At 30.0% G+C, this 11,293-nt stretch overlaps 1 protein-coding gene across 1 annotated transcript; it reads left to right on the forward strand.

Moving 5' to 3' along the window:
• Nucleotides 1–1,781: 1,781 nt before the first annotated feature.
• LOC129944203 (TP53-binding protein 1-like) lies at nucleotides 1,782–11,219 on the forward strand. Its single transcript, XM_056053474.1, has 7 exons — nucleotides 1,782–2,017; nucleotides 2,206–3,603; nucleotides 4,820–6,080; nucleotides 9,768–9,934; nucleotides 9,996–10,147; nucleotides 10,341–10,556; nucleotides 10,627–11,219. Exons 1-7 carry the CDS (start codon nucleotides 1,960–1,962, stop codon nucleotides 11,086–11,088), a joined length of 3,714 nt encoding a protein of 1,237 aa, XP_055909449.1. The 5' UTR covers nucleotides 1,782–1,959; the 3' UTR covers nucleotides 11,089–11,219.
• Nucleotides 11,220–11,293: the final 74 nt, after the last annotated feature.

Below are 11,293 nucleotides of genomic sequence, written 5' to 3' on the forward strand. Positions count from 1 at the left end.
AAACTTATAACAAGATTGAATAAAAACAAAACGAAACTCACAAATCATCATTTCGAATTACATCCAAGCACCAACGAAATTTTGAAAAAAATACATTTTCTGCAGCGAACATGATTTGGCCTTGAATGCAACACTTCACAGACATACCTAACTTCCCATCCGGCTTTCGATTTGTCTTTCTTAAAGCATTGTAGATTGTGGAGTTTTTTGTTAAAAAGCTGTTAGTTGAATTATTCTAAAGAAATTTAAGATTACCAATAATATTTTCCATATGATAAAGTCGATATCGAGATTTCGATGATGTAAGAGTACTCCACAAAGAGAAGAGAATGACGACGAGGTATATTCTTGAAAGCTTGCGCATACAACAAAAAATAAGAAGAACAATAAACACTCAAGAAGATCGAGAGAACACTACGCATTAGCAATAAAATAAGTACTGAAATACACTGTGATAATTTATGTTTGTCTTTTTAATTTATTAGACTCTTGTGTTTAATGTTAATTTATTAAACAGTTTACCAATTTTTTCTTTCATTTTAAAACAAAACAATGTAAAACACAACAACAAATAAACAACATGTAAGTTTCCTTTTTTTTTTAATTTAGACAAATTGTACTAAATAATAAATACAAAAATGTTTTTTCATAATGTTAAATAAATAAAGATCATAATAAAAAAAAACCCTCAAGAAGTCGTGAGTAGCGACGAAACGTTGGGAAAAAGATGACATAAAGTTTTTTATTTGCATTTGAGATCGATTGACCAAAACAGCCTGCGTTACTAAACATAAATCTTCACAATTGGTCACATAAAACATACATATACCTGCATTTAATTTTTCTATGCCGAATAGTTGAATAAAACGCGCATCGGTCAAAAGGACTGGTTGTAAGTCTATGTCCACAAAAGTATCTTGCAACAAAAAAAAAGGATTAATTAAATTCTTCTGCCTTTTAAATATTTGTTTTTACATTTTTCTCCTTTTTATTAGATTTCGTTGACGAAATACCCTAACATGAGACGATGTACTTTGTTTGGACTCTATGAAAAATCTTTTATGATAAAATCTTACAAACTTTCACTTTCATTCTTTTACGCCTTTTTACAAACAACTTAAAAGATTTTGGCTTCCTGAATACAAAAAACTAGATTTTTATCAGATGTTCAAATATTTTACATTTCATAAGAGATCTTAAAACAGATTTCATAAAAGATTTGGAATTCTGATTAACAAAATTGAAAGTCATAAAAGTTTTTTTTGACATCTATGTTTATATTTGTAAATAGGCTCCAATATCTTTTATTTTCGAAATTACACTCAAGTGCATGTTTTCTAGAAGTATTCACTATGGCTAATGTAGTCTAAATCTTATGTACAAAAACGACATGAAACCTATCATAGTGTAGACAGTACGGGCGGCACCTTAGCTGACGATTACATTGGCTCATTCAGTAATTTTTACTTAATTTTTATAAATACAATATATATAGGGCCACTTTGCATCTATGGGTAACCTACAAAAACATTCTTAAATATTTTTGTCAAATCTAGTTTGATATATATTTTACTGATTTAAACAATTTGCATTCACGGTCATCAAATATTCTGTCAAACACAGCTTCCTATTTGAATATTTAACAATGTGAACACCGCTTTTATATAAATACCTTCTGTTCCAAACCGGTACGTTCATGTAGTCGTAGCCCTAAAGCGCGTCTTTTTTTTCACTTTTTGACTTTTGACTCAACCGTTTTGTGCGGTTGGTAACTCTGATTTCATAAATACAAATGGCGAATGGTGTAATTGTTAATTCGGCTTTTCATTTATCATTATTTTGAACAAATAACGGCTCTTAATTTTATAAATTAATTATTAAAATCATAGTATTTCGTTGCTAAACTAATTGTAATACAATTTCTTTTTTATTTTCGTTATTATTGATAAGAAACGAAATATGGAGGTTGAAGGAAAAACTGTGGCAAGCGTACAGGACGCGTCGTTCTTGAAAAAAGGTATTTTTTTTGGCTTTTTTACATGAATAATTCCATTTGTTATTCGTGTGTTTAATAAACCTATATAAATTTAGTAACAAGTTAAGATTTTATTAAATAACAAAATTAACAATTAAAAATTTGCTATATAGAAGATGTTTTATTCAATATTTATTGAGCGCCAATTTACTTGTGTGTATACTTTCCAGAATCGGTCGTCGTAGACGAAAAATTCAACAACGCCACTGCTGAGAAAAGTGTGGTGTCGGCCTGCCTCGCTTCTGCTACTGAACTCAAAAAATCTGTAGCTGATTGTAGTTCAACGATGAACGAAGATCAATCTTCTGAAGAGAAGGATGACTTGTTGGAGCAAATCGAAGAAGTTTGCAATGACAATGTTAAAAGCTCTGAAGATATAAGTAAAACATCAGAGAAAGAGTTTTTCAAGAAGATAGAAGAAATGGAAAAAAATGATAAGAAAGTTAATGAAACTGCTTCGAAAATGGATACAAATATCGCTATGGAGTTAAAAGCTAAAAATATTATTGAGTGCGAGGCTTCAGCAGTTGATGATGTTGTGGTTGGGGATAAAATTCTCGATGTAAAAGAAGACATAGCGACGGCAAAGAACGAACCAATAGCCACGTCCAGTGTAGATATTAAAGTTCTTACACCAATTTCAATAGATACAAAGTTGGAAGCAAGTCTAGAAAAACCATCTAATGAAGTGGGTGACGATGAAGACGCTCTGGTTTCCATTTCAAATACACCTAAGATTGAAAATAAGTTGTCAATAAGCGAAAAGTCAAATGAACACAATAAAGTTTTTGTTACTGATTTGCCAGTAGAGTCTACAGAAACGGCAGCTTCACTAATTCCCGAAGAAAAAAAAGATATCGAAAAGATGGACATAGTTGAAGAAAACATTATGGAAGTTGATGAAGCGAAAGCAGCCAGAGGTATGGACGATAACAATGAACACATGGAAGTGGGTAGCGTGAAGGAATCTGTGTCGCTGGATGATAACGTGGAAATGCTAACTGAAGAAAACGTGTTAGACAATTTGGCAAAGCCAAAAGCAGAATCTGCATTCAGAGATTTGGACAAGGAAGATGTTTTAACGGCCAAAACGAGCGATCAAAAAACTGGAAAAAACACATGCGCCGATAAAATTTCTTTTGATACCGCAAAGTCTATTAATAGCAACATCAAACCCGAGGTCATGAAAGAGGCAACAGAAGACAACGCACAAAAAACGGAAGCAGCACCAATAAAAGTTGTCAATAATAAAAATGATGATACAAAAGTCGATTTTGTGCCTGAAGAATCAATAAATAAACCAGCCGAAAACAAAATTTTGCTTGACTTAAAACCAAAAACAAAAGATAATATTGTTTCCAGCAGTTTAGTAAATACGCCGGTTTCATCGTCGAATGTATTTAATAGTACTCCTATTCAAAAGCAGTTTGAAATATCATCAGAAAATGTAAGCAAAATATCTAATACTGCTGAACTAAGCCATACTGAGAAGGAGGAAGAAGCAACATCCACAAAACCTTTGATAAAAAGTTTTGAAGATTCGACAACTGAAAGTGGAACATGTGCAAGTTAGTATCAATGTTTTTATATATATTTTATTGTACAGCAACAAATCAACAAAGATGATTATTTGTAAATGTTTCAAGTAATCTGCTCTATTTTTTTTGAGAAATCAATTTAAAAATGGCTTCGTTGCCACACATCGTCATGTGACTGGGAATATTTTATAGTAGAACATTAATGTATTGTTTTGAACGCATTGTATTGTATTTGTATGCATTTCATTTATTGTAATAAAATTAGTTTGAGTTACTTAAGCGAGGAAGGCTAGGTGTCGCTCAAAAGGCTAGCATTCAATATTAAGATGTTGAAAAATATGTAAGATAAGATGCCCCCAGATATTATATCTCATTTTATATAATATCACTCATTAGGTCACTACCTCTTTGGTATCATGCACTCGATTTCACTAACAAAGTTCCGATGAAAAATAACCTTTAGGATTTTATTTTTAAGAGAGATGAACAAATGTTTTAGTGTTTTGAACTGTGGAGAGATTGAAATGGCTAATTTCATTCATGCAATAAAGTACAGAAATGTATATTTGAACATGTTTTTTTGTCCTTAACCAATATTTAAATTTGCATTCAAATTAAACCAAAAGCCCCTGTACCTACATCGATTAATGAATAATTTCATATTTTTCTTCACATATGTCTTCTTATGTTGAACTGAACTGAAATTAAAACATAATATGTTAAGTTAATTCATTTGGGAATAAGAATTTATAAATATTAAGTGAATATGTGAGTTCTTTGAGCATGTACATTGTATTTTTCAAAAATACATATTCGATAATAACTGTATTTGTTTGCCTATGAAACCAAATAAGTCAATGCAACATTGAGATCAATGATTTGGAAAAAATTTCAGAAAAAAAAACTTTTTCTGTATTTAAAGGTAGCTTGCTCAAAAAATTGTATACTAAGTACTTTAAAGTATGATATAAATAACGAAAGTTATTAAACATAGTTTTCCCAAACAAAAGTTCTCAATTTGAAGGTATAACAAATTCAATTTTCTCCAACGACGCAGAAAAACCAGATATTCAACCGCAGAAAGCGAATGTCACAAAACCTCCTTCAATGTTTTTCTTGAATTGTATATGTTTGCTAATAAATCAAAAACATATGTTCTTTTTTTATAATAGTGTTAAGTAGAATTGTTGAGCACAAGCAAGTAAAAAAAACTGCATATTAAAAATATTTGTATTTTTATTTTAAGCGAGTGAAACTGATCAACCTTCATCTGATGGTACAATGAAAAAATACATTGATGCTATAAAAAAATACAATGGATTGCCTGATACAACAACCGATGAAGAAGAGACTTCAACACCGGGAAAAAATAAAAACTCTAATGAAAAGTTTGAAATAAAAATATCTAATCTTTCTGGGTCGGATTTGAAAAAAGATAGCAAATACGAGGTCAATGTTTGTTGTGAGAAAAATGATGTACGGTACCTATCGATTGAACGTGTCGATCTTTCTAGTAATAAAAATACAAGCGAAACTGATAAGCCCTCTGCATCAGAGAGTTCAATTCAAAGTTCATCTAATGGCAGCGTTACCAGTTTACCAGCATATTCATTGCCGCAAACAGTAGATACCCCACCATCGGCATCAACATCGTCTTCAATAAACTGTAACAGTATAATAATATCGCAAAATAAACACACCATACTAGGCATTGAAGAACTTTGCAATTTCATGATAAATCAATTTACTAAAATCAAAAACGCTGTTAATCCTGATAGTAAAAAAGAAGCAGCTGTACTTTTAGAAGAGAATACTCCAACTCATCAAATAAAAAAAAATAAAAAGATTAGTCCTGCGGAGACTCCATCAACGTCTGGGAGTAAATCAAAACGTGCACGCAAAAGATCTATGCAAGAAGACGACGTTGAGAGCACTCCTAAGGCAAAGCAAGTGAAGCGAGACATCAATAAAGAAACTCCAAAAGGGCATGAGGCGGAAAGTACGGAGTCGAAAGCTGGTCCATGTGTTCTTGCTAAATGGGTAGACAAGAAGTTCTATGCAGGAAAAATAACCGGTGAAAAACCCGGCAAGAAATATGTTGTGCTCTTTGAGGATGGAGCCTCCAAAACACTCCCAAGAGAATCAATAGTTTTTGGAGAAGGTGACACATTGCCACTACAAGATCAACACATTTACGCGTTAGTGGATGAAGATTACGAAAGCGGTATTGTTTTGTCAATAGAAAAGTCCAACAACAAAGTTTACTACCAGGTAAAGACAGAAAATACAACGGTAAAAGTTACCGCTTCCGACATATATTTGGAAGTTGACCAAGCTAAAGAAATACAAAAGATTCAAAACGTTAATAAAGTCAGCGAAGGTGTGGAAGAAGAAGATTCCTCTGGCACCAGACCATCTCGGAATAAGAGGCCACCAGCATCACCTAGTACTCCAGAAGCGGGATATTCCGGGGCCGTTGGTAAAAGGGGCGGAAAGAGACAAAAAAGGTATTCTTAAAAAAATTACACACAACCCACTCACACCATACTACTTTTATAAGTTCATAATATAAAATAGGCTAAACAAACAAAAATAAAAAGTTTATCATCCTAAAAATAAGTTTGAATAAAACTTAAAAATTTAAACGCTAAGTATATAAAATAACCAATACTTAGTTCATTATATCCATGTTCGAATGTATGTTTACGATATTTTAACTCAAAAATGAGCATAAAGATAACATTCCTCTGACAAAAAAATTAAAAAATATTGAAAGGAAACTAACGTACCAATTACGTCTCATCAACAATACCACTTATTTTTTAAAGAATCCGATTATGTATGCTAACATAAATTATTTTTACTAACAAGATTACATACTTAAATTTGTCTTTCTTTCTTTACATGAGACGGTGGTAAGCTATTGAGGTTACTCAAAGATTTCACACAATATTGCTTCTTAAAAGGAATGAGATATTGTTCAATTATTGCCATCATCAAATTTAATTCGTATTTAAACCCTTAAACCGAATTTCTTCTCAAACTTTACGCATAAGACTACGAAAGAACATTTTTTTTGTAAATTAAGTTCTAATGAATGAAAAAACATAATCGAATTACAAACGTGAAGAAAATTAAAACCATGCTAGTAAAAAATGTATCAGTTAAAAAAAAGTCAAGTATAAATATTTCGATGATAGAAATGAACAAATTTTGTGAGCCTCTTTTTTTCCTTATTTTTCCGAATTCTGAAAGAGCTGTTTTCCTTATTTTGTATTTAAATTAGGATTTTCTTCTAAAGCAATATCTTATTTTCAAAAAAAGTAGAAACATTAATTAAAACTTTAATTTTTGGATTGACAATTTAAAAGTGGCAGACACTGCTCTAGACTTGATTTAAAGCTAATAAGCTTTCTGAAATGAAATTATTTTCTATTTAACTACGTGCAATATATTCTGTTATTTGAAATTGCTTATCCCAATAATAGATGAGTTAAATTAATTAATATAAAACTAATATAAATAAATACAAAGCAACATTTCCAAAATTAGATAATTATAAAAAAAATAGTTAAAACTATTTTATACTTGGCTTGAATGTTGGGTCTAATTTGCACTATTCCATCCACATCCACCCGGAAAATAGGTCAAAGTAAATTCCAAAATATTCGACTTTTCGCAAATTTTTGCATTTTTAAGACCATTTTTGATATCTCTTAACACAAAATTATGTAATGATAATGATAGAATAGTGCACGCCATTAATCAGTTTTTGAGATTAATAATCCGTAATTTTTTGTTAAGAACTAATGCAACGATAAATACTTGTATTAAGCAAATACAAATCCACGGTCCACATTACATTACATTTAAAATGTGTTATGTTATGAGAAATAACATTTGTTCTTTTAACAAGATACAGGTATTTGCGCTTTCTTATAGTTGCGTTACCGTATTTGTATTAAAGCAAAACTGTATTTTGTTTTAAATATTATTGACAAAAGATAAAGCTCTTTATGTAACTTAGAAAATCCCAAAAGATACACTGCCGTTTTTTAAACAATGTTAGGCCTTTGTATGAAGAAAAATAACAGTACAGTAAAAAAGGGAAGGAGTTTGTGAACAATCTTATATTATGACGAAAAACCTTTTTGTATGCCATGTTTTTCATTTTTATCTTATTCGTAAATAAAAAATATGCACATAAAAATAAAAAAAATTTCTAAATATTAAAAAAAGCAATGATACTTGAAACAAATAGTAAAAAGTACAACGGTGGTAATAATTATGTTTTGTGGATCCTTTTGGATTCCCTTCATCTTATTCTTGTCGTGTTCAATTTTGTTTGTAATCAATACGCGCTCGATGAACAAGATGGAAATGTCGAGTTATAAATACAAACATTCTTGTTCCGAACTTAGATGGGCTAACCATAATATTACACTTTTTTTTTAAATTTAAATAACGAGTGTATATTTATGAGTAACTGATCCTGGAGACGCATAAAAGGCTCTAACGTTTATTTAAGGCATTGTCAAAATTTTACCTACGAATTGAATTAAAACATTCTAACAGGCTGTGTCTATAATTTTAATTCGATAAATAATAATATTAAAATTTGGTATTTTATTCTTTATTTACTTTATTGATAATTTTTTGTAAGTTAAGAGGCTTTTAACAATGCATTATAATATGTTAGTAAAAAAAAATATTTTTGTAAGATGCTTCAAACTTAACTTATGTTTAGTTAAACATACGAAGTGTAAATATAAAACAAATTGTTGATGCATGACATTTAAATGTCATTTCTTTTCGGTACAAACTTTTTATTTTCTTAAACTAATAATTTCCCTTTGAAAAGTTATAAGTAAAACTTAAATACGTAAGAACATGGCATACAACTGAATTACTAAAAATATATTTTATAATTAGCGCTATCTTATTTACCAATAAATGTTGTAACTTAAAATAGAATTAAGTACATTACTTTCGAAATATCAACATTAAAGATTTAAAGTACATTACTTTCGAAATATCAACATTAAAGATTTATTAAACAAAATATTAATAATAAAATAAAATAAAACAAAAAAAAATAAAATTTAATTTAATTTTTGTATGAAGCATGAAGAGAAAACACAAGAAAATAAAACTTATATAGTAAATATACACAACCTCACAAAATTAATAGAACACCTCTCATGCATCCTATAGTAGTTTCATTCAATTTCTTTATTTGTCAATAAAATGTTTAGATATAAATATTAAGTTGTAACAGAAACAAAAAGCATATATACTAAATATATGAATAATATATTTATATATTTATTATGTATATGTTTTCATATATAAATATATTGAAATTATAATTTAATTTTAATAATAAAACTTGTACTCTGGTATGGATGGTAATTTCTTTTCATTTCATTATTAAAGACGTCAGTTCTATGTTTGTCTATAAGCCTAGTCCACAATTTCGAAGTAAATTCAAGATTAACTTTGCAAAGTTATGATGTTAAGGTATTCGCTTATTCAATTTAAAAAAAAAGCAAGTTAACTGAGTTTCCCACGCAAGTTAAGCTTTTCAACGTATTTGTTAGGAAATACATGTTTTAATGTTTTGAACCTTGGGTTTCTTACATGATAAAAGGTTTCTCTGTATTTATATATTTTTTATTTACTTTCTCGGGGTTGATATTTTTGTAATTTGTTTTCTATCGACTAAGGTATATTGTATTCGATCTTTCGCTTCTTCTCTGCTTGGTTTCTGCTACTTTTTGATCGCGTTCACGAAATTAGAAGTAAACAAAAATCGGGCTTAAATGTATATAATTTGTTTCCTTTTTATTTAACGAAGTAGTAATACACGGCGGTATATATGTACGCTCGGTTTTAAATTTAAAAAAGTTATGAGAATGTTAAAATTTTATTGCTTCCATTTAACGGTGGGACATATACATATTAACGAGTGTCGCGTTAGTTGTGAAAAATCCTCTTATCAGTATAATAAGTATGTGCGTGGTAGTCATAAAAACAGTGAAAAGTTGTGAAACTCGATTACTATTTCGTTGGATGAAAAGGACTTCAACACGTAAATATTAATATTGAATATTTGCATCTTTTTTTATAGACATTTGCAATTCTAATTCACGAATAATGGTTTATCACAAATATAATTTCTAACAACTTTTTAGATTGCCATTTAATTCGGTACCTCCAAAACGTGTTTCGGAGGATAGCGACAGCTCGGATACGCTTGAATCCACACCACCTGTTTCTCCAAAGGAAAAACCTGGATTGGAATTAGTTGAGGGGGTACAACCAGAATTGCAGAATTCAGCAAATGATTCCGAACTAGCCCGTATGATAATTAAAATATTCTCTTTGTTAAATCTTATATATTTTTTCAACAATTTTTAAAGGGATGATATTTATATCTGATTACAAGAAAAGCCAACCGAATTGTGATATTGATGAACTTTTAGGGCCTCTGGCGAAATCAAGTACACTCTTTCGCAATAAGCACTTTCTCCTTACATGTACAGTTGGCTTAAGACCACACCGATATCAACAAGTAAGTTTGTATTGAATGTTTTTCGAGTTAATATATGTTAAACGAGTAAATACATGTGCATACTTGTATTCTATTTATACAAAACTTCCTAGCTACCATTTTTTTATCAATACCACTTTTATTAGGTGATAGAATCTTTGATTATCTTTCAATTTGATTGTATTGTTTGAAAGTAATTATTAATATTATTTAGGAAAGGACGGAAAACGATGAAAACAACAGATTTAAGCAATTTTCTGGTGTTCCATACGTTAAACGTTACATTCAGAAGCAGTTGGAAGCGGGTGGAGCTAAAATATATAATTATTTTGAAGATGTTCCTAAAAATAAATACAAACAGTGCAAGTTGATAGCACCTAGACCATGTATTACGGCTAAATATGTCCAATGCATAGCATCAGACATTCAAGTAAGAAAAATCCTTTTCAAGTTTATTTAATTTAATTACTTATAATTATTAAAATAAATTCTTTATCTAGGCCATTTCTCACGATTGGGTGGTAGATAGTTGCCGGCATAATAAGCTAGCTGATTTGAATAAGTACCAACTTCCAGCTGGATGGTCAATATTAGCAGAAAAATTTGTTCAATGGAAAATTGGGAAAAATAATCCAATAAGATTAAGTGGGCAACCTTTTACAAAAACATTTGTGCTTATTGCCGGCGAACACAGCGACTTTGTTGAACTTTGGGGACGTGTTTGTAAGGCGGCGGGAGCAAAGCTCCGAATTATTAAGTCGCTTGATGATATTACTCCAACAACTAGTGGCTACATGGTTGCAGAATCTGATTTTTCGCATTCGATTAAAGCAAAAGCTCAATATTATGGCATTCCTGTTGTTTCAACTGTTTGGGTTGTACAGTCGCTTATTATGGGAGCTATTTGCCCACCTAATAGCCATTCTAAATTATCGCAACTATTTGAAGATGAAGAAATCTAGATCTAACTTCAATGAATAAAAAATGTCATTATGTAATATATGAACGTGTTAACGAACTAAAAATGTAATTTAGAATAAATACATACATGTATTCAATTATTATTTTTCTGCAGAAATTGTATTTTAGATTACATCAGTCAATATTTAATTTATGAGTAATCATATACTGAAACTGTTGTCATTTTCCTTAGATTATTGGTGAGTT

Source organism: Eupeodes corollae, chromosome 2, assembly GCF_945859685.1.
Source record: "Eupeodes corollae chromosome 2, idEupCoro1.1, whole genome shotgun sequence".
Taxonomy (NCBI): domain Eukaryota; kingdom Metazoa; phylum Arthropoda; class Insecta; order Diptera; family Syrphidae; genus Eupeodes; species Eupeodes corollae.

What these genes read in the sequence shown, in the direction of transcription:
- LOC129944203 (XM_056053474.1), top strand. Translation starts at nt 1,960, where the DNA reads ATGGAGGTTGAAGGAAAAACTGTGGCAAGCGTACAGGACGCGTCGTTC. An exon ending in TGAAAGTGGAACATGTGCAA is followed by an intron (nt 3,604 to 4,819) that starts GTTAGTATCAAT and finishes TTTTATTTTAAG; the next exon opens with CGAGTGAAACTGATCAACCT. An exon ending in AAATGATTCCGAACTAGCCC is followed by an intron (nt 9,935 to 9,995) that starts GTATGATAATTA and finishes CAATTTTTAAAG; the next exon opens with GGATGATATTTATATCTGAT.